The following is a 24,511-nucleotide window of genomic DNA, read 5'->3' on the forward strand; positions in this document are numbered from 1 at the left end:
ATTAAAACTGTGTTCCGGACCGAGACTCGAACTTGGGACTTTTGCCTTTCGCAGGCAAGTGCTCTACCATCTGAGCTACCAAAGCACTACTCACGTCCTGTCCTCACAGCTTTAGTTCTGCCAGTACCTCGGCTCCCCTCCCAGGGGACACCACCTTATAGTGGGCACCTTCAGTGCCAGACGCGAGGATCTGCGTACTTCGGTGAAGTCGAGAGCTATGCCAACGGTAGCATAGCTACTAGCAGGGTCGCCCAAGCCGGACTGGTCTCGACAGAGGAGCCAGACAAAGTGTGTCCCACAACATAGGGCAGGAAGCGCTCTAGAGGCATAGTGAAGCCAGCTTCCCTAGAGGAGTAAACCTCATACAAATCCTGGTCCTCCAGGTTGGGGGTTGGGCATGGGGCTAATAACCCTATATTGTAAAAAAAAGAATAGTACGGAAATTCAAGAGAAGCGTCAGAAACTGGATGGAAAGCATGTATCACGACCCCGGCAAAGGAAACAGATAAAGCCTGGAAAAATGAAAGAAATAGCCAATGAAATTTTAAAATTCAAATATGATATTGTAGGGTTACAGGAAATAAGATGGCAGGGGAATGGGCAGATAGATAAACCTGAGTACTCATTGGTATACAGTGGACCAGAAGAAAGAACAGGCCAACTTGGAACAGGGTTTTTAATAACTAGGGAAGCTAGGAAAAGCCTTCTAGAATTTGAACTCGTAAATGAAAGGATGTACAGACTCAGACTAAAAGGTAAATTTAGGAATATATCAATAGTTAATGCACATGCACCAACAGAGGAAAAAGAAGATATAATTAAAGAACAGTTCTACGAAGACTCGAAAAAAGTATGCTGTGCAGTACTTAAATATGACCTGATGCTAGTAATAGGAGATTTTAATGCAAAAATAGGGAGGAATGAACATCCATATGGAGTTTCTGGAAAATATTCACTACATGAAGAAAACCATGAGAACAGAGACTTACTATGCCAATTCACAGCAAGGAATAATATGATTATTAAAAGTACCTGCTTTCCACACAAAAGGATCCATCTGGGTACTTGGAAGTCTGCAGCCAATGGAGCAGTCAATCAGATTGACCATATTTTAGTGATTGCACGCCATTCCAGGTCAGTTACGGATGTATGGAACTGCAGAGGACCAAACTGTGATTCAGGCGACTTTGTGATAAAATCAGTCTTGAGAGAGAAACTGTCATTAACAAATGGCAACAGAATAGGAAAGATGATGAAATGGAATACAGACAAACTGAACATCCCTGATGAAGTAAAAAAATACCAAGTAACACTAAGCAGAAAGTTGAGCAATGAAGAGACCACAGTAGGAGTACATGAAAGGTGGAACAGGTTTGAAAAAGCCATTAAGGATGCTGCAGAGGAAATAATAGGCATAAGAAGGAACAGAAGAACCCAGAAAGATTGCAGGTCAGCAATAGAGGAAAACAGCAGGGCAAGGACAAAAGTGCTACAGAGATAAACCAGAAATAATGTGGAACAATATAGAGAATTAAGGAGAAGAGCTAACATACTGTGCAAGAGAAAGAAAAGAGAGTGGAATAAGAAGAAATTTCAAGAACTAGAAGAACTAAAGGAACAGAGTGAAATAAGAAAGTTCTATCATGCCATAGGCAAAATGAAGAATAGATTTCAACCAAAAACAATGGCCTGTTCCAGTAAAGAAGGGAAAATGATAAGGGAGGAAGAACAGATAGTGGGATGATGGGCAAAGTATACACTAAGCACCAGCCTAGAAGATGAAGGGACAGCTGCACAGGGGGGAAGAATGGAGCTGGAAGTAGACAATAAAACCAATGAGGCAAGAAAGCCAACACTAGAAGAGGTCTCCCAGGCTGTGCACAAGTCAAAAAACAATCGAGCCCCTGGGGAAGACAGCATAATTGCTGAATTAATAAAAAGTGGTGGTGAGGCTGTAATAAAGGAACTGCACACATTAATATCAGATACATGGGAAACAGAAACTATGCCAGGTACTTGGAAAATTGCAATAATAGTCCCCATTTATAAGAAAGGGGGCAGAACAGCACGTGAAAACTATAGAGGTGTAACACTCCTAAGTACAGCTTATAAGATCTACACAAGTATATTAAACAAAAGGATACAGAAGAGTGCAGAAGGCATACTAGGGGAATATCAGCGTGGCTTTCGACCAGGCAGAGGAACAACTGATCAAATATTTGTGATAAGACAAATGATGGAAAAGTTCTCTGAATATGATATAGATCTGCATTTCCTATTCATCGATTTCAAACAAGTCTTTGACAGCATAAATCGGCAAGAACTATACAGAGTACTGAAAGAAGTTGGTGTATGTGCTAAATTAATAAGACTAATCAGAATGACAATGACAGAGACAAGAGCAAAAGTAAAGGTCCTTAGCAGAACAAGTGAAAGCTTTGGCTTTAATAAAGGTGTGAAGCAAGGGGACAGTCTCTCCACTGTCCTATTCAATATAGCCCTGCATAGTGTAGTAAATAAAATCAACAAAAAAGGCACCGTATTTATGAAAACTAGCCAGATATGTGCATACGCTGATGACATTGTTATAGTAGGAAGAAATACCAATACACTCCTAGAAACATACCGGGCAATGGAAACAGAAGCCTTAAAAATTGGCCTCATAGTAAATGAAAACAAAACAAAATATATGGTAATGTGACAATCTGAGGCCAGAATAACCCCTAAAAACCTAAACATCAATGGGAAATGCTCCAATGGAGTGTCCTCTTTTAACTACTTGGGAGCCCTAGTAACAAATGGTAACAGTATTGGAAAGGCTATAAGGGAAAGAATACAAGCAGGAAACAGAGCTTACTTTGCAAATATGCAGCTTTTCAAAAATAGCCTTGTTACAAGAAAAACTAAACTACTAACATATAATTCCCTAGTCCGCCCAGTAATCACATGTGGCTCAGAGGTATGGACGTTGACAGAACACGATAAAAATGCACTAAGAAGCACTGAGCAGAAAATACTACGCAAAATCTATGGGCCAATAAGGGAGGAAGAAGGCTGGAGAATATGCTACAATGCCGAATTGCAAGAGTTAATACAAGGCAGGGACATAGTAAAATTTGTGAAATCACAGCTAATATGATGGCTAGGACACTTGGAGAGGATGGCACAGGATAGAATTCCACAGAAAATGATGAAAGGTATGATCCATTCAGTTAGGCGAAAAGGGAGACCTAGAAGAAGATGGATCGATGAGGTAATAATGGATATCAGCAATATGGGAGTCCGCGGGTGGAAAAGAGCAGCAAATAACCGAGAAGTGTGGAGGAAGATTGTTGAAGAAGCCAAGGCTCACCAAGAGCTGTAGCGCTACTGAAGAAGAAGAAGAAGAAGAAGAAGAAGTAGTACCTCATCTCCTACCTTCCAAACTTTGCAGAAGGTCTCCTGCGAACCACACAGTTTTAATCTGCCAGGAAGTTTCAACTCGAGACTGGACTTACTGGCTGGTTCAATTCCCAACATTACTGAAAGTGTACAGATATGAATGACAATTATATGGAAAAGTAAAGTAGGTATGTAGTAAAATATTGTTCTCAATAAAAATCTTCTCTCGCGAGGTAATTTTTTTTATGATCAAATGGACAATAGCTTTCGAGTACACCTTGAACATTCATTTTACGTTCATCTCCTCTCTTTTTTACATGTTGTGGGAACTGTTTCTTTGCCTACAAAGTTTTACAATAGCTGTCTTAAAAACTTCCGTTGCAAAATTCTGGAATGCTCTAGTAAAGAAACAATGTTCACAAAACGCGAATAAATGTGAACTCTGAAGACGGGATGCCGGGCATTTTGGAATGTCACCAAAGGAAAATAAATGCCTGTAAAAGCAACTAGTTTCAGTGAATTAGTTATAAATTACCTTCAATTTCAAGGCCTGCAGTTTTTTAATATATCCACAACAGACAAGAATTATTTACTACTGTCAATATGAGAAAGAAACTTGAGACGAGAAGAGCGTTGACAAAAATATCTGAAAATGCGGCCCAGGCCGAGTACACTGTGTGCGCCTCTCACTGTCTCCCAGGAATTTCTTCTATGGGCCGGACTGAAACCAATGGCAGGCAGGACACCTGCACCGGAACCTCTTGTGGTTAACTCCCTGTACAATATGTTAGGTGTATACAGGTTATTCACAATATCTCCTGGTTTTCAGAAGATGATTGTGCATAAAATAGGAGTTGTGGTCTTCAGTCTTGAGACTGGTTTGATGCAGCTCTCCATGCTACTCTATCCTGTGCAAGCTTCTTCTTCTCCCAGTACTTACTGCAACCTACATCCTTCTGAATCCGCTTAGTGTATTCAACTCTCGTTCTCCCTCTCCGATTTTTACCCTCCACGCTGCCCTCCAATACTAAATTGGTGATCCCTGGATGCCTCAGAACATGTCCTACCAACCGATCCCTTCTTCTAGTCAAGTTGTGCCACAAACTTCTCTTCTCCCCAATCCTATTCAATACCTCCTCATTAATTATGTGATCTACCCATCTAATCTTCACCATTCTTCTGTAGCACCACATTTCGAACGCTTCTATTCTCTTCTTGTCCAAACTACTTATCGTCCATTATATTTCCATACATGGCTACACTCCATACAAATACTTTCAGAAACGACTTCCTCACACTTAAATCTATACTCAATGTTAACAAATTTCTCTTCTTCAGAAATGCTTTCCTTGCCATTGCCAGTCTACATTTTATATCCTCTCTACTTCGACCATCGTCAGTTATTTTGCTCCCCAAATAGAGCGTCTTTCCTAGTTTCGATTTGGAATATGTGCTGTGGTGCAGTTGCAAACCACACCACTAGGGGACAATTGTGACAGAATGTGCTTAGAGTGGAGCGACGCACACATTTTGTGTCCTCGATTTCACTACATGTGGGTCATTTGTGACAGTTCAATGACTATTTGTACCAAACATCATGCAAATGCTACAGTAGTAAAAAGAATCTGTGAGTGATACAACACATTCCACGAGATGGCTGCTTATGTGGTGCCGAGAAAACACACCAGGCGTGAACATTGGCAGACAAGTGAAATTTAAAATTTTCCCAGTGAATTAATAGCTCAACGAGATTTTGGGGTTGCAGTCGGTCGTTGTAAACTTCACTCCACAATATTTCCACTGGACACCTGTCAGTCATCTTCAGGTGAGCCATCAAAGATTAACGAAGATGGCCTCCACTCCATCTTATATAATACGCTGATAGTATTGCTGCGCGCGTGTCAGAATCACGGTGACAGAAGGACACCAACGCTGGCGGCAGTGCCCTCATTGGTGAAACTGCTATGATCGGCTGTCTTCGGTGTTGCCACTTGACGGAGTCATCGGATTATTCTGATGTCTTTGTATGGAGCAAATCTCAGAGATGACAGGATCCCGCGTATTATCCAGCTGGTAGCCACTGTCACACTCCATTAGATTTTTCGAAATGCGTATTTCAACTGATTCTTTTAAAATGGAGTCCCAGAAAAATGTTGCTGTGGCCAAAATTAATGTTTTGTCATACTCCATTGAATGTCCATTGGAGATACAATGTTCTGCAATTGCAGACTTGGCGCACGCGCGCGCTCTCTCACTCACACACAGACACACACACACACACACACACACACACACACACACACACACACACACACACACAGATTTGTACTTCCACTCTTCAGGTTGACATCCCAAACCATGAATGTGCTTAAAACCCTTGTACACAGGGCACATACAATGTTGGATGCAGATAGTTTACTTAAAGAGCTTGCACATTTAAGAACAGTGTTCAGAGACAATGGATACTTGACCCGGCAAATTACCAGGGCATTCTCACCTGAAACCAAGAACCGGGAATTGGATGAAGAGGAGAACGTGCTAGCAAAGCCCTTATCTTTTCATCCCTTTTTTGCAAATATTTCCTTCAAAATAACGGGAATCCTTAATAATTTTCAGGTGAAAATAATTTTCCACTCACCATCTAAGATTTCACATCTACTGGGATCAGAGAAGGATAACTTATTATTGCGGAAGACGGGAATTTTCAAAATATCTTGCCAGTGTGGTGTGGCCTATACAGGACAAACAATGTGCACAGTGGAAGAACGTTGCACAGAACACAAACAGTGCATTTGTCTTCTGCAATACAGCAAGTCTGCAATTGCAGAACATTACATCTCCAAAGGACATTTAATGGAGCATGACAGAACATTAATTTTGGCCACAGTACATCTTTTTGGGACTCCATTACAAAAGAATCCATTGAAATAAGCATCACAGAAAATCTAATGAACCGCGACAGCAGCTACTAGCTGGATAATGCGCAGAATCTCGTCATCTCCTAGATTTGCTCCAAAGACGCCAGAATACTATGATGACTGCGGTGGGTGGCAACACCAAAGATGGCTGATCATTGCAGTTCCACCAGCGAGGGTGCTGCCGCCTGGCGGTGTGGTCCTTCTGTCACCATGACTACGACACATGTGGCAATATTATCAGCACTCTATATAAGACGGAGCGGAGGACATCTTCGTCAGTCTTCGATAGCTCACTTTAAGATAACTGTCAGGTGTCCAGTTGAAATATTGCGGAGTGAAGTTGACGACGACCAGCTGCAATCCTGAAATCTCTTCAAACACTGGCAGAGAGGGTAGAGCATGTGCGAGAGTCATCCTTCGGGATCCTGACGAGATCGACAACACGTACGAGCAGAGAATTTAAAATACTGCAGTTAACTGTCCAGTGCATTTTACGCAAATGTCTGCGTGTAAAAGTGTACCGCCTGCAGGTCTTACGTGCACCAACTGTTCTGGACAGTGAGCTCCATTCTGACTTCTGACAGAATTTGCAGCAGCTAATAGAAGCACACATTTTTCACAGAAGGTAACATCCAGTGATGAAGTCCATTTCACGTGCCTGAGAAGGTGAATCACCATAATGTGGGTGTTTGGACACACAATATCTACACAAGATTGTGGAACAGATTTGTGATTCACTTACAGTTAACATCTTTTCTGCCACATCCTCTACAAAGGTTTGTGGACCATTTTTCTTTGTGAAGAAAACTGCGAGCGACTTCGTGTACCTGGACATGCTACAGCAATGGTTTACACCACAATTACAGCGAGACAGTGGAGACTTCTTTTTGCAGGAAGACAAAGCTCCACGACACCTTCTTTCAGATGTTTGTGATTACCTCAGTGCCAGACTGCCTCACACCGCATGATTTCTTCATGTTGGTTTATGTCAGAGATCACGTGTTTTTGTCTCCAGTGTATGGTAAGCATACACCTGTCCAATCTTGAAGCATAAAGGATGATGATACAGCTCTAACTAATGTACAACACAATACATGTTTTGTTCTCGTTATTTTGTAACATTGACAAAGCATATTGTCTCGCTGTGAGTTTATTGATTTATTTCTATGCTTGGGGATTCATAATTCTTCTGTCATGTTTATTTATCTTCCTTCTATCTCAAAGTCTATGTCTCCATATTTATGAGTTATCAGGGTGAAAAACTGATGATTTTATGTGACAAATTATGTTTCCACTTATCAGGTATCAGCAGAGAATTTTGATCTTATCAACATATAAAACTGTTAAAAACCCATTATATTAGGTTGGTCCATAAGTTCAGAGCATACTTGTTTTGCATGTTGGTACCCCAGTTGCTATGGTTTTTTTTTATCAATTGTCATTTTTTATTTGTAGTTCACTGTTGCTATTTGAGTTTACATATTGCCATTTTGTGATCTGGGTAGAGTGAGTGGACACTAGAAAATGAAATGCCAAGTGGAGAAATCAAAACATTTCCAGCTTATTCTTCTGTTTGTGTTCAATAGAGGGGTGACAGGAGTAGAGGCAGAGCGTATGGAGATAATGCCATTGGACAGAGCAGGGCAAGAAAATGGTTTTCTCATTTTAAGGAGGATTGTTTTGACATTAGTGACTCTCCACATTCAGGAAGATCTTCAAGGTTTGATGAAGATCATTTAAACGCATTAATCCACAATGATTTGTGTCAGTGCAGTCAAAAACTGGCAAATATGATGAGCTGTTATCAATTCACCATTGTGCAACATCTGTATACAATGGGAAAGGTTTAAATACTAGGTGTATGAGTACTGCGTGCTCTAAGTCAAAGTTACACAAATCAGTGGGCGGCCATATGTACACCCCTGCTTGCTTGTGATCAACTGGTTCATGAACAACACTGACCATTCCCCCCCCCCCCCCCCCCCCCCCCTGTATCGTTACTGGTGACGAGAAATGGTGTCTTTATGCCAATGTAAGGAAAAGAAAGGAATAGTTGAGTCAAAACAAAACAGCAACTTCCCTTATGAAGACCTGTGTGCACCCACAAATGATAATGTTATGGATCTGGTGGAAAAACAACAGTGTGGTGGTTCAAATGGCTCTGAGCACTATGGGACTTAACATCTGTGGTCATCAGTCCCCTAGAACTTAGAACTACTTCAACCTAACTAACCTAAGGACATCACACACATCCATGCCCGAGGCAGGATTCGAACCTGCGACCGTAGCAGTCGCGCGGTTCCAGACTGAGCGCCTAGAACCGCAAGACCACTGCGGCCGGCCAACACTGTGGTGTACTACGAATTGGTTCCCCGGGGTGTAACCATCAGTGATGACATTTATTGTCAACAACTGCGACGTCTGCCAAGTGCAAGCTGAGAACAACATTTGGAAGACTGCGTGAAGTAATGCTACTCCACAGTAATGCCCACCCACATTCTGCTAGACCGACAAAAACCATTATATGGGAGTTGGGTTGGGAAGCCATTCCATACCCACTATATTCACCAGATCTTATGGCCACGGAGTTTCACCTTTACCATTGTCTGTCAAACAACCTCCGAGGAACTTCATTTCTGGATGAAAAGTGTGCTCTGAACATGCCTCTACACATTCTTCATCTCAAAACCATGTGACTTCTACAGTCGCGTAATCAACAAGTACCCCCACATTGGCAGACTGTTCTAAATATTGAACAAGAATATATTATTGGTGACTAAAGTTTTTGATATGTGTATCTGTTAAAAAACGTATGGAAAAATGCTACAAACTTAGGCACCAACTTGATAATATATTGTTCCTAAAATGAACTGATACTTCACAAATATACAGTTATTATTTGATGTAAACTAATGTACATATAAGCCATTTGCGAAAAATATAGACATGAATGAATCTCTGTGGTCTGTAGATGTAAGACTGTTATATCTTTGGTTTATGTTACTCTTGCTGGAGGGAATTGGTAGTGAGCTGTGATCATGATCAGACATGGGGAGGCAAGACTGTAACTTGTTTCCATTGCACCTACATGAAATATATTCTCAAAGTATGAGGAAACCTGAAAAATCATTTTGTGCTTATTCAAGAGTGAAGAGAATATATTTGACGGCGATTTTAACTGGTGTATCGTTTTAAAGAAATTTTATTTATACATAGTTACACTATTCTGAGAACACGACAGAACTGTACGATTGACAATTTTGTCGGAGGAAGGAATTACAAGACAAAGATTAACATACTGTTCTTAAACATTTTCAAGATTCAGGCTACTTCTCAGCGAAATCATATCCCATTTTATTTTAGGACAACGAGGAACAACAACAGCAGCAGCCAGCAGCAGCAGCCAGCAGCAGCAGCAGCAAAAATCTTAAGAGCAGTATTATTTTCAACTACTGACTTCCGTTACATGGTGTGTTAATGGAATAGAGTCATTTGTTTTTAAATCACCCAATAGATCTAGCACCCTTGCCCTGTAATTTCTTTTAATCGATCCTACATCTTATGTGCAAAGACAAAACTGTGACTGTTCTTTTATTATTATAGTTATTTCAAAATATTTTAATTATAAGGCAGCACATTATTTTAATTATATGGCAGGACAATATTTTAATTATATGGCAGTAAAGGGTGGCTTTGGAACTACCACTCAATTTGAAAGAGTTGGGGTCACTGATATTGACCCAAACATGTCAGGATATGTAACGCAGGAGTTCAAGTATTATAAAGACTTTTGCTGCATCACACATGGGGGCCCACATTCAGCACCTGTAATGTGAGTTACAAGCTCAAGGGATGCTCTATCTAGTACTACATGTCTATTTTGTCTACGTGTCACAGTTTTTGGGCAGATGTCTCCCGAAACCCGAAGGTACTAAAGAATCGCACAGTACACGTGGTTAAATACCAAATATTTTGCGTTTCAAAGTCGGGTAGGGGCCGGCAGCCACACCCCACAACTTAATACGTACAGTCAGAAAGCCGGGACAGCTACTTACCGCGCAGAGGCCGCCACGGTGTCCCAGTCGGCGGCGAGGACGGTGGCCAGCTGCGGCCGCACCACCTCCCGGAAGACGCCCTCTGCCTGCGCCAACAGCTTGCGGTATTTGGCCAGCCGCCCCACCACGGGATGCGCCACCACGGGTGTGCGCAGGGCCTTCAGCAGCAGGTAGAATGACACGTTGCTGCAGTAGCTGTGAACCACAAAGAGCAGAGCCTTCAGTAACATCCACATCCACACGGTTACTCGGCAATTCACACTTAAGTACCCGGCAGAGGGTTCATCGAACCATTTTCATACTACTTCTCTAGCATTCCACTCTCGAATGGCGCGTGGGAAAAAGGAACACCTAAATCTTTCCGTTCGATCTCCGGTTTCTCTTATTTTACTGTGATGATCATTTCTCCCCACATAGGTGGGTGTAAACAAAATATTTTCGTATTCGGATGAGAAAGTTGGCGATTGAAATTTCGTAAATAGATCTCGCCGCGTATCATACGAGTAAGACTCCAACCCCTATTGCACGACTACACGAAACGAGCTGCCTTCTCTGCACTTTTTCGATGTCCTCCGTCAATCCTACCTGGTAAGAATCCCAAACTGCACAGCAATAATCCAGCAGAGGACGGACAAGTGTAATGTAGACTGTCTCTTTAGTGGGTTTGTCGCATCTTCTAAGCATTCTGCCAACAAAGCACAGTCTTTGTTTCGCCTTCCCCACAATATTATCTATGTGGTCTTTCAAATTTAAGCTGCTCGTAATTGTAATTCCTAGCTATTTAGTCAAATTGACAGCCCTTAGATTTGTGCGATTTATCGTATACCCATGTGGATGACCTCACACTTTCCTTTGTTTAGTGCCAATTGCTACTTTTCGCACCACACAGAAATTCTCTCTAGATCATTTTGTAATTTAAATTGATCTCCTCACGATTTTACTAGACGGTAAATTACAGCGTCATCTGCAAACAATCTAAGGGGGCTGCTCAGATTATCACCTAGATCATTTATGTAAATCAGGAACAGCAGAGGGCCTATGACACTACCTTGCAGAACACCAGGTATCACATCTGTTCTACTCGATGATTTACCGTCTATCACTGCGAACTGTGACCTCTCTGAGAGGAAATCACGAATCCAATCACACAACTGAGACGATACTCCATATGCACGCAATTTGATTAATAGTCGCTTGTGAGGAACGGTATCAAAAGCCTTCCGGAAATCTAGGAATATGCAATCGATCTGATATCCCTTATCGACAGCACTCATTACTTCTTGGGAATAAAGAGCTAGCTGTGTTGCACAAGAACAATATTTTCTGAATCCGTGTTGGTTATGTATCAATAAGTCATTTTCTTCAAGGTGATTCACAATGTTCGAGTACAGTATATGCTCCAAAATTCTACTGCAAGTTGAGGTCAGCGATATGGGTCTGTAACTCAATGGGATAGTCCTATTTCCTTTCTTGAATATTGGTGTGACCTGTGCTACGTTCCAGTCCTTAGGAACAGACAGGTAAGACACGTAGCCACAGTAGCTGTAGACTGCACAGAGTGGGCGGCGCCGTTCCTTTAACTGCACCACTTCCTGACATTTGGGTCAGCAGGTGGGAACTCGGCACAGTAGCAATGCCTCGGCAGGCGGTGTTACACGAGGGCTTTTCGGCAACTGGGAACCGCCACGGACTTGCCATCTTTGATTCTCTTCGTGCTTATAGGATATGAACACTATCACCTGGACACTAAAACATTACATACAATCATTATTTATTAAGTAACCTGGAAACATGGTTCAGTCAAAATGGCTTAAGGCTAAACATTTCAAAAACCCACATGATGAGTTTTAAAACCAAACATTCGAAAACTGAAGAAATGTGCGTCACTCATAACAATCAAAAAAAGGAAGAACTTGACTCAGTCACGTTCCTGGGAATAAACTTACACAGAACTTTGAGTTGGAATTCTCATATAGAATATCTAGCAAATAAATTAAACAGCCCTGCATTTGCAATGGAAATTTTAGCCTGTGCCACTGATATGGCCACCAGGAAAATAGCATATTATAGCTACTTTGAATCGGTTATTCGATACGGAATAATTTTTTGGGGAACTCGGGAAATGTTACACAAATTTTAAAGTTGCAAAATAGTATGATTTGCAACATGTGCTCTGCACAGCTGAGGGCATGTCGACCATTATTTAAAGATCTAAAAATATTAACTGTCCCCTCTTTATACGTCTTTGAGGTGGTTCTTTTCCTACGCAGCAGAGCTGATCTATTTCAAAAAACGTTTTGAACACTCATATGACACAAGACATAAAGAGAACTTTATGCTCACCTCTCATCGCTTAAAACTGCGTGCTCAGACTCCTCCGTGAAAATTCACAACACAATAAAAGGGTGTGACATAATGAATATGAAGATAAATATTTTAAAAAGCAAGTTACGTTATTTTCTAATTGAATGATGCGGCTACTCTGTGGAAGATTTCATAAAGGACGAAGTCCCTAAAATGGAATAAAAATTTATGATAGTTATAGTAGATGTAAATACTGTACGTTTGACAAATTGTAAGTAAGTAAACGATCCACAAAGTAGTATTGTAAGTCTGACAAAATTTTAAATAAGCAAATTGTAACCTTGACATGTCTCCTGTACATCAGACATATGTTCTGAAATTGTGTACATTATGAGATGAATAAAACACATTTCACATGAAAGACGTCTATGCCTTGCCCTGAAAGTGACTTCAAAACTGTATTTACAGAAATGTATTTCTGCTTTTTTATATGTAACAAAATACTTTTGTAATTAAAGTAGCAATGATATCATTTGGCCAGAGACATTTTGCTAAGAGAGCCAAGCAGAGATGAACAATGTATACAATCAGTAAAGAAACAAGCAATGATTATTTACATAATTATTTTGAGCAGTCTGTGGTTACCTCTGTATATAGTTAAATATGTGATATTTACTTGAAATGCATAAGTCAAGTTTATTTAGAAAAGCACACCTTATTGATTCTTGTGATGACAACTATTACTGTGTAGGAATATTTGGTTGGTTGGTTTGTGGGATTGAAGGGACCAGACTGCTACGGTCATCGGTCCCTTTTTCCAAAACTTCAAACACCCACATAGAATAAAAACGAACAACGGATATGACAACAGACGACACAGGACAAGAAAGACGCAGACAGATACCAGACAAAAGGAATTAAAATCACACAGAGTGTGACAGTGGTTGGCCGACAACAGAGACAAAAAAGGAAAAGCCAAACACCTTGAAACACACTAAAAAAAAAATAACCCAGTCTAAAATCGTAGACCAAAGGCCAGACTCAAAACAAAAAAAATGACCAACACTCAGATTAAGTGATAAAAACCCCGGCCCGAATAAAACGCAAAAATACGCCTGCCATGGCAGTGTCATCTGTTAAAAGGGCAGGGAGCGTATCAGGCAGCACAAACGTCTGCCTGAGCACTGCTAAAAGGGGACAGGCCAACAAAATGTGGACCACTGCCAAAGCAGATCCGCAGCGACATAGAGGTGGGTCCTCACGGGGCAATACGTGGCCGTGCGTCATCCGGGTGTGGCCAACGCGCAGCCGGCAGAGGACAATAGACTCCTTGCGAGAGATCTGCAAGGAGGAGCGCCACGCACCGGTAGCCTTCTCGGTGGCCCGAAGTTTGTCAGGTGAAGGCAGGGTGCGCCATTCTTCACCCCAGGTGCGAAGTACGTTCTACTGCAAAACTGTCCCGAGGTCACTCTCCGAAAGCCCAATCGATAAGGTTGGTGCACCGACAGCCTGTTTGGCCAGCATGTCAACACGTTCCTTGCCCGGGATGACGACACGACCAGGGGCCCACACAAAGACCACAGAGCAGCTGCAATGGGCGAGAGTATGGAGGGACTTCTGGAAAGCCACCACCAGACGAGAACGAGGGAAACGCTCGTCGATAGCTCGTAAACTGCTCAGGGAGTCGCTACAGGTAACGAAGGACTCACCTGAGCAGGAGCGGATATACTCTAGGGCACAAGAGATGGCGACCAGCTCAGCAGTGAAAACGCTGCAGCCAGCCGGCAATGAGTGTTGTTCGTAATGGTCCCCTAGAGTGAAAGCATAACCGACACGACCAGCAACCATCGAACCGTCAGTGTAGACAATGCCAGAGCCCTGATACGTGTCAAAGATGGAAAGAAAGCGGCGGCAGAAGGCCTCAGGAGGGACCGACTCCTCCGAGCCCCGTGCCAATTCGAGCCGAAGGCATGGGCGGGGCACACACTACGGGGGTGTACACAGAGAGGCCCGGAAAAGAGCTGGAAGAGGGAAAACCTGAAGCCCGGAGAGTAGCTCTCTGACGCGAACTGCGATCGTACAACCCGACCGGGACTGACATTCTGGGAGATGGGGGACAGACTCAGGGAACAGGAGATGATAATTGGGATGCCCAGGCAAGCTACAAATGCATGTAGCATAAGCGGCAAGTAAACGTTGGCGCCGTAACCACAGTGGGGGGACACCTGCCTCCACAAGGATGCTGTTCACAGGGCTGGTCCGGAAAGCTCCAGTGGCATGTCGGATCCCGCTGTGGAGGATAGAGTCCAGCACCTATAACGTGGAAGGGGATGCTGAACGATAAGCCAGGCTCCCATAATCCAGACAGGACTGAATTAATGCCTGGTAGAGCCGTAAGAGGGTAGACCGATCGGCACCCCTGCTGGTGTGGCTCAAGCAACGCAGAGCATTAAGATGCCGCAAACAAATCTGTTTGAGCTGCCGAATATGAGGGAGCCAAGTCAATCGGGCATCAAAAACCACACCCAAAACTGATGTGCAGCCACCTCAGCAAGAGGTTCGCCGTTAAGATAAAGCCGTGGCTCAGGGTGAACAGTGTGTTGCCGGCAGAAATGAATAACGCAGGTCTCGGCAGCCGAAAACTGGAAGCCGTGCACTACAGCCCAAGACTGCACCTTGCGGATAGCGCCCTGCAGCTGATATTCAGCAACTGCAACGCCAGTGGAGCTATAGTAGAGGCAGAAGTCGACACCATACAAGGAAGCTGAGACAGACATTCCCACCACCACAGCGAGCCCATTAATTGCAATTAAGAACAGGCAGATACTTGAGGCAGATCCCTACGGTACCCTGTTCTCCTGAACTCGGGGGGTACTATGGGAGGACGCAACTTGTACGCGGAAGGTACGATGCGACAGAAAATTTCGTATGAAAATCGGCAGCGGACCCCAAAGACCCCACCCGTGAAGCGTAGAGAGGCTGTCAAAAAAGACAGTGACGAGGTGCTGACGGTGGGCAAAGGCCGTACGGATGGCAGACTCCAGGCTCACCAGATTATCGGCGGCAGAGCGGCCCTTATGGAACCCACCCTGAGACGGCGCCAGAAGGCCCCGAGACTCGAGTACCCAACTCAACTGCCGGCTTACCGTGCGTTTGAGCAACTTGCAAAGAACGTTGGTGAGGCTAATGGGACGGTAGCTGTCCACCTCCAGTGGGTTCTTGCCAGGTTTCAAAATGGGGATTACGATGCTTTCCCACCATTGCGACGGGAATTCACCCTCAACCCAGATACGGTCATAAAGGTCGAGGAGGCGTCGCTGGCAGTCCACTGAGAGGTGTTTCAGCATCTGACAGTGGATGCGATCTGGCCCGGGAGCCCTATCAGGGCAAGTGGCTAGGGCACTGTGGAATTCCCACTCACTGAACTGAACATTGTAGGATTCAGGACGGTACGTGTGAAATGAAAGACTCCGACGTTCCAACTGCTCTTTCACAGAGCGGAAGACCAGTGGGTAATTCGCACAAGTAGAACTGTGAGTAAAATGGTCTGCTAAGCGGTTTGCAATTATGTCGGAGTCAGTACAAACTGCTCCATTCAGTGAGAGTGCGTGGACGTTGACAGGGGTCCGATAGCTATAGAGTCACCTGATCTCAGCCCAAACCTGCGATGGAGAGATATGGAGGCCAATGGTGGAGACATACCTTTCCCAGCACTCCTGATTGTGTTGGCGAATGATGCGGCGGGCCCGCGCACGGAGGCGTTTAAAGGCGATGAGGTTTTCTAATGAGGAATGCCGCTTGTGACGCCCGCCGGCGATCTTAAATCACCTCGGCGATCTCAGGCGACCACCAAGGCATAGTCCTCCGCCGAGGGGACCCAGAAGAACGGGGAACGGCAGATTCTGCGGCAGTAACGGTGCCGGTGGTGACCGAGTCAACCACCGCATCTATGGCTTCATTGGAAAGAGGCTCAATAGTGGAAATGGAGGAGAACAAGTCCCAGTCAGCCTTATTCATAGCCCATCTGCTAGGGCGCCCAGAAGAGTGACGCTGTGGCAGCGACGGAAAGATCGGAAAGTGGTCACTACCACAGAGGTCGTCATGCACACTCCATTCGACAGACGGTAAGGGGCTAGGGCTGCAGATCGAAAGGTCGATGGCTGAGTACGTGCCGTGTGCCACAGTGAAATGTGTGAAGGCACCGTCATTTAAAATGGAAAGATTGAGCTGTGCCAACACTTTCTCAATGACAGTGTCTCTGCCTCTTGCCACCAGTCCACCCCACAAAGGGTTATTGGTGTTGAAGTCGCCCAGTAACAGAAAAGGTAGCGGCAATTGGGCTATCAGTGCAGCCAGGACATGCTGCGGGACATCACCATCCAGTGGAAGATAAAGACTGCAGACAGTAACAGCCTGTGGTGCCCACACCCGAACAGCGACAGCCTCTAAAGGTGTCTGCAGAGGGACAGCCTCGCTGTGAAGGGAGTGAAGGACGTAGATGCAGACGCCACCAGATACCCTCTCGTAAGCTGCCCGGTTCTGATAATAACCCCAATAGCCACGGAGGGCGGGGGTTCGCATCGCCGGAAACCGTGTTTCTTGAAGAGCAGTGCAGAAGAAAGGGTGAAGGCTGAGAAGTTGTCGAAGCTCAGTTAGGTGGTGGAAGAAACCGCTGCAGTTCCACTGGAGGATGACACTGTCCACGGCCGAGGAAGGTGTGAAGGGACCGAGGAGGCAAATTACGTCGCTGGGTCACCTGCTGCCACCGATTGAGTACCGACAGGAGTGACGTCCGTCACGTCCGAGGAACCGGCGAGATCGACGTCCTCAGCGGACGCAAGAATCTCCACCTCATCCTCAGACGCAGAGCTCGTAGGTAGCAGTGGAGTAGGTGCCACTGCAGGTTCCTCGGCCTTAGAGGTCTTCAATTTCGCTTTCTCGCGCTGTTCCTTTGTTAGCCCTTGCCGGGAGGGCTCTGTCGAGTCAGTCTCCGGGACCGAAGAGGATCGTGGAGCTCGACGACCAGTGACCTGTGGCTTCTTCAGCCACTGGTGGGTGTCTGCTGTGCAGCTGGTAGGAACCTGGGAAGGGAGTGACCCAAGGGATCCATTCCTAGAGAGAGAAACCGAAGAAGACTTACACTTCTCCGGCTTAGAAGTGGAGACCAGTGTCCCCAGTGGTTGAGGGGGTGCTGCTCCCGAGGTAGGTGGTGCGGGAGCAACAGAGAGAGCAGTGGCCCCCACCGTCAAGGGGCTCTGAGAGCTGACAGTACGTGGCACAGCTACGGGAACTGTAGCAGGAGTGACAGTGGCAGCATAAGATGACGTCATGCGTACTGGATGAAGTTGTTCAAATTTCCACTTAGCCTCAGTGTAGGTCAGTCGGTCCAGGGTCTCATATTCCATCATTTTCGTTTCCTTCTGTAGAATCTTACAGTCCGGCGTGCAAGGGAGAGGGTGCTCTCCGCAGTTGGCACAGATGGAAGGTGGGGCACACGGAGTATCAGGATGGGGTGTGTAGTAACCAAAACCAACTGCGGGAACGCCTCGGGCTGCAGATCGGAGCGGTGGTGGAGCACGCACCACCGGGTAAACACAAGGACGATTCGGACGACAGACCAACGACAACCGACTATGACAGACACAACAAGGAAGAGATAAACAGCGGAGGCTGGTAGAAACCACAACACCAAACACCAACAGTAACTCCACTTGGAACCAGAGCCAGGCAAATGTCAACAACGAGCAACGACCAGAACGCAGTACAGCCGAGATAGAGAAGCAATCCAGAGTGAGTACCAGACTGACTGGACTAGGGCAGAGCAGGTCCCTATATACGAAACCGGAGGGAGCGGCTATTGGTCGCGGTCTGCACGTAGTGTAGAGGTGGTGCCCTCACTACGCGAGAGCTGCTGCGCTGAAGAGCCGCCGCGGACGCGGAGTCCTCTATGGGCTGGCCACGTCCATTTGTTCTGGAGTGTGTTCGACTTCCACGGTGGGAGGTACTAAGAGGATGGATGGCCACAATCACGACATATGAGGCCGGAAGCACAGCGGGAAGACATATGACCCAACTTCCGACACTTGAAGCACCGCATTGGGGGAGGGATATACGGCTTGACATCACAGCGGTAGGCTGTCACATTGACCTTCTCAGGTAATGTGTCACCCTCGAAGGCCGAGATGAAGGCACCAGTGGCAACTTCATCATCCCTCCGACCCCGGTGGACACGCCAGACGAACTGGACACCTCGTCGCTCTAAGTTGGCGTGCAGCTGGGCATCGGACTGTAAAAGGAGATCCCTGTGGAAAATAATTCCCTGGACCATATTTAAGCTTTTATGTGGGGTGATAGTAACAGAAACATCCCCCAGCTTCTTACAAGCGAGCGAGGTTCGTGACTGGGCAGAGGATGCCGCTTTTATCGAGACTGGCCCTGACCGCATTTTGGACCAGCCCTCCACCTCCCCGAACTTGTCCTCTAAATGCTCTACACAGAACGGTGGCTTCACGGACACAAAGGATTCCCCGTCAGCTCCGGTACAGACGAGATACCGGGGCGAATACGTTTCGCTGTCATTCGTAGCCTTTCGTTCCTCCCACGGTGTGGCCAGGGAGAGGAACGATTTGGGACCATACACGTTAGCTCTAAAGTGAGCCCTCGAATGCTTAGAGACTGCTGGTGGCTGGCCACCAGCAAGAGAAGATGTGCCACGCTTCATTGCGTGTCATCCACCCTGATGCCATCTACTCCGACCAAGGGCCCTCCCCACGGGCGCCACCCAGTCACAGCAAAGGCCACCTGGCAGGATGGCCATTGCCGGGAGTCTCGATGCCCCAGGGAGACGGGCACCTACTCCTCGGCATACATGGGGAGTTAACGGCGCAGGCATCAGTAGAGCGATCCCCGTGTTGTCAGGGGGCTACAACTGACAGGGTACATGGCGACCCCACCACAACGGACTGGCTACCATGCTGGATATTACGAGGTGCATTCAAGTTCTAAGGCCTACGACTTTTTTTCTAATTAACTACTCACCCGAAATCGATGAAACTGGCGTTACTTCTCGACATAATCGCCCTGCAGACGTACATATTTTTCACAATGCTGACGCCACGATTCCATGGCAAATGTATTTCTAGTTGCATGCCTTTTTAATATATATATCACCGGTTGTTGTATGACTATTAAAAGATTATAATTAATGTTAGTCTGGTTGGGAATTTGGTAAGCTAGACTGGATACCCGGTGAAACAGTTGCGCAGTAATGCAAGGTTAACTTCCCCAGACAGCTCACAGCTTTTAACCTGCTATTATTGTCTATCAGTTCCGATTACACCACAAATTAAAGCAACAACGTTATACATGGCGACCCTGTTCTGTGATTCTGCTAGACTCTGGAATCTCTGAAATGTTAGATTGCGAGAGTTGTATAATCTTAATTTTTTTCCCTGCAGCGCTCAAACAACTTCTGCGTTGTTTCTGAGCAGACTTTCAAAAGATTCACGGCGTTGTTGAGCGGCATTGTGTTGTTTGTCTTGTTTTGTTTTCTATGTTTGTGTGTTTTATATGTATGCGTTTTTTTTTTCTCGCTTGTAAACTGCACTGACTTCGATCAAAGATATAAATTTGATGTGCGTGTGAAAAAGTGCGTACTAAGTTGGGTACCTTTCGTGTGACTGTCGTAATTTTTGCGGGATACATTTATTCAGATTAGTGTGTTGCGTACAGGGCATAAATTGAACTAATGCAGACTCGTAACCAAGCTAAAAGTAGGCGGTCCAACAACTTAAGCAACATGGACCATGGGGATAATTTGATTTCGAATATTAACATGCCGGACGGTTCCGAAAATGAAATGGGGAATACTTCAGATGAAATGCAAATGAGGACGAACGGGCTCACATCAGAGCCAGAAATTAGTTTGCCTCCAACTAACCAAATTGATTTGGCAGAACTCATGAAAGCCTTATTGCAACAAAATAAAGAAAATGCAGGGAAATCTGAAAAATCGATCTGAGAGCTAGGCGAACAAATGACGCAGAAATCTGAAAAATCGTTCTGAGAACAAAAAGAATCATCCGAAAAATTGATCCACAAGCTAGGCGAACAAATGACCCAGAAATCAGAAAAATCGATCCGAGAGCTAGGCGAACAAATAGACGAAAAACTAATCCAGCAGACAAATAAAGTTGACAAGTCGATGCAGAAAGTGTCCGATGATATCTCACAAAGAATAAACAATCTGGCAAGAGAAATAAAAAGTGATATTATGAAAGAATTAGGCCGTACATTTGAACAAATCGATGACCGTCTGCAAGCCTTAGAACAGGGCAAGCGGAGTCGCGATGCGGAATCTAAAGAGAGCGAAGAACAGCTACTTAGGAATTTCCAAGCGCTGAGAGAAGAATGCCAAAGAGAACACCAGCAGATACTCTCGAGGGTCCAAGAGGCGGAAACGCATTGTCCCACGTCCATTAGCAACACAGTAGCGGACAACAGTTAAGTGATTCACGCACTCGAACAGCAAGTAGAACAATTGAAGCAGACTGGGGCGGAGGACAACAGACAAATAAATGATAAGATTGCGGCATTAGCGGACATCGTAGGCACAATGAAGGTGCCGGAAAGCGAGAACAATATTACACCGGTAGAGGTCGCAGAGACCGAAGAAGTGCGTTCGCTTCTTAGATTTCAGAAGGGACAGTTCGAAGTGAACAGGTGGCACAAAGCTGCAACAGGCGAATTACAAGAACGCGTGGCGCATCTGGAAAACCGCATGGCGTGTGATTCCGAACTCGCCAATAGCACTAAAAATAGCTGTACGGACAGTGCAGAGAGGGACTCCGGCCACGAGGGAGATTTTGACGACAGGGAAGAATGTATTTTGAGGGGCAGACATGAGGAAAATAGAAACATTCAAGGGCCTCGCCGCGAGGAAATGCGGGGATTTGATTTCAAACATTTCCTTACGGTGAGAAAGTTTGAGATATTTCGAAATTCGCAAAAAGGAATACATTCACGAGCATGGCTCGAGCAATTTGAGTTTTGTCTTCCCCCCGACTGGGCAAGTTCACATACGATAGAATATATGTGTGGCTATTTGGAAGGCGAACCGGTGATTCGCATGAGGTCGGCAGCGCGTCACTGCAACTCCACTCGGGAGTTTCGACAAGCCTTTCTGTCCGCCTATTGGTCGGAAGCGGCACAAGATAGGGTCAAACATGGCATAATTATGCTGCCAAATTTGAACCAGTCTGGTTTCGGCAGCCCAGCACGCCTATTCGACCACATGCTGCAGGCAAATCAATTTTTATATGACCCATACGGGCCTGCGGAACTAATTAGGATATGCATCACCAAATTGCCGATGCACTTGCGGCACGTCATTCTTGCGGGATGATGCAAAGAGAACGTGGAAACGTTTAAGACACTTCTTCAAGAGTTGGAATACAATACATGAGAATGCCTGCCTTATCAGGCACAAAGTTATTACGGGGCACAGCAGTGCGACCGCAGTCGTGGCCGTATTACTAATCAACGGCGTGACTGGTCGTCGCGACGCGAACGGAACAGTAATCGGGACCGGCCATATAGAAACTGGGGTAACAGTCGCGAACACAGGTGGAACAACGGAAATGATCGAGGACGTGGACAAGATCGTGAATGCAATAGGTACGGCAACCAGAATCGATACTACAGTGAACACGGTGCGAACAGGACTGTAGGCGGAGCCCCACATGATGTTGAAATTCGGCCGGCTAACCCTAGACATAATCCAGCAAATGGAAATGAACTAAACCGGCAATGACAAACAATCAGCGCAGAAGGCGCCCAATCAGAACAAATGAGCGACATGGCAAATGAGTAGAATGGACAGTGAGGAGTAGAGAGGACGGTGAAGAGAAACAATTGATTAGTTTACATTTGTGATAAATGCATTTTGAATAATATGTTGGTAAAAATAGTGATAAAGATGTTTCTATGTGATTGATTGATGTGATGTTTGTAGTTTTTTTTTTTCTTTCCTTGTGCAATTAGGATTTAGGTTGGTTCAAATGTGAACATAAAAGGTTTCTTTGTGAACGAGTGAAATGCTGTTTATGTTTTTTTTGTGTGTAAATTGAAACGGGTCGGTCCTGAGGGAAGCAAGATCTGTGTTGAATTAATGCAAAACTCAGGGGAATATCGGATCTGTGGGTATTATGGGACTGGCAAACCCAGGTCCCCAGCTGTTAGTAGCCTTGTTTCCGATTTTCTGCTTTCAGTGCTACTACCTATCTACTACTATTCTATATCTGTCAGTATAAATGAGGATCTCTTACTATAGTATGCGTGTTGTATAAATATTTTAAGATAGGAGAACTCTGAGAAAGGAATGAGTAAGTTTGGAATCTTGAAAACAGGATGCGATAATGCGATTGTTTAACAAAAGGCTTCCCAATATGCGCTAATATGTTAATATTGATGATATATGTCTTTTTTGTTCTTTATAGCTGAGTACGTAAAGTGCTGTCTGTGGATTTCGTAAGTAGATTGATTCCCTTCAAGGTGAAAGAAGAGTTGTGGTTTGTGTAATTTACGTGGCTTGAAATAGTATTATGGCAGTCAAATTACGAGCAGTTTTCCAGCAAATGCAGAATGGAACGGAAATATGGATCCTTTTTGTAGTCTTGACTGATGTTGAGCCAAAGCCTGAAAAATTATTCTGCGTTAATACTTGTCCTAGAAAAGCGACGTTTATGTGTTTTGCTGATGCTGTGAGCATTACAGCTTACAGTTTTCGGTGGTGCAGGATGCACTGCAGCCTATATGATCTGTACTGAGGAAATTTCCCTCTTGAAGGTAGAGGAAGATTAAATAATTTTGATTATGGGACCGAAGGAAAGCTTGGTTTAATGTAATAAGAAACTACAGGAGGATTCGGATCTTTTGTGTCTGTTGCAATATGTTAAGATGAAATTGTTTTACAGAATAGAGGAGACCACAATTTTGCCATTCATGAGAACTGAATCCAGAATAACCACCACAGGCGAAATAACTGATTTGGAAGCGAAAGGTAACTTAAAGAAGGAACGAAATGGGTAAGAAAATGTAATCTAACCTGAAGGATAAAAAAATTTTTTACCCTTCTCAGAGTCATCTGCATGATTAATTCTTGTGATAACGTAATTTTAGATGAAATTGTCTTACTGTTTTATGTATAAACATATGGGTATGATTAATGTATAATTGCGAGTCTCTTATCAGGTGTGTGAACTGGTATAAATGTTTTGATTTGCAAATAACCATTGTTCTTTCTACTATGTATGTTTAAGGAACGTTTCTCCATGTTTATCATGTGACAAGACGTATGCTGCGAGCGTCAAGAAGAGGATGAATTAGAACAATGTTGTAGTGGTATATACATGGTGTTGAAATAGCACTGAAGTAGCTTGTTGGCTTAACTAGTAGTGGATTGAAGTAAAATTTTGAGTAATGCATGTTTATGGGTAGTTTGTTTGTAGAATAGACAACAGGTGTGCATATGTGTGTGTGTAAATAACATGTGAACCCTATGCTGTCCTGACCTATACTTGCACAAGGCATAATCCTATTCATTTTAGTGAATTAATAAGTAGCATTTGATTTATTAAAACATAAGTGAACCACATTAGTGATGTGGATTTAAATATTACATTGTCAGTTCCTTTAATTTTTATTTTTATACTGTCCAGTCATTTCACTTTTATTTTTTTATATTGTCAGGTCATTTAACTTTTATTTTTATATTGTCGATTCATGTAACTTTTTTATTTAAAAAAAAATTAAGTCTCACTTTCGTTCTTAAAAATTGTGAAAGACAATACTAAG

General features: G+C 44.3%; 1 protein-coding gene across 1 annotated transcript in view; it reads right to left on the bottom strand.

The window, feature by feature from the left end:
- Positions 1-24,511, bottom strand: part of LOC124720275 (something about silencing protein 10) — a 201,032-nt gene that overhangs the window by 30,587 nt on the left and 145,934 nt on the right. Inside the window, exon 7 of the mRNA XM_047245591.1 lies at positions 10,355-10,549. Within this exon, the coding sequence (XP_047101547.1) occupies positions 10,355-10,549 (195 nt within the window). The remainder of the gene's footprint in view (positions 1-10,354; positions 10,550-24,511) is intronic.

Source organism: Schistocerca piceifrons, chromosome 11 (assembly GCF_021461385.2).
Source record: "Schistocerca piceifrons isolate TAMUIC-IGC-003096 chromosome 11, iqSchPice1.1, whole genome shotgun sequence".
Taxonomy (NCBI): Eukaryota; Metazoa; Arthropoda; class Insecta; order Orthoptera; family Acrididae; genus Schistocerca; species Schistocerca piceifrons.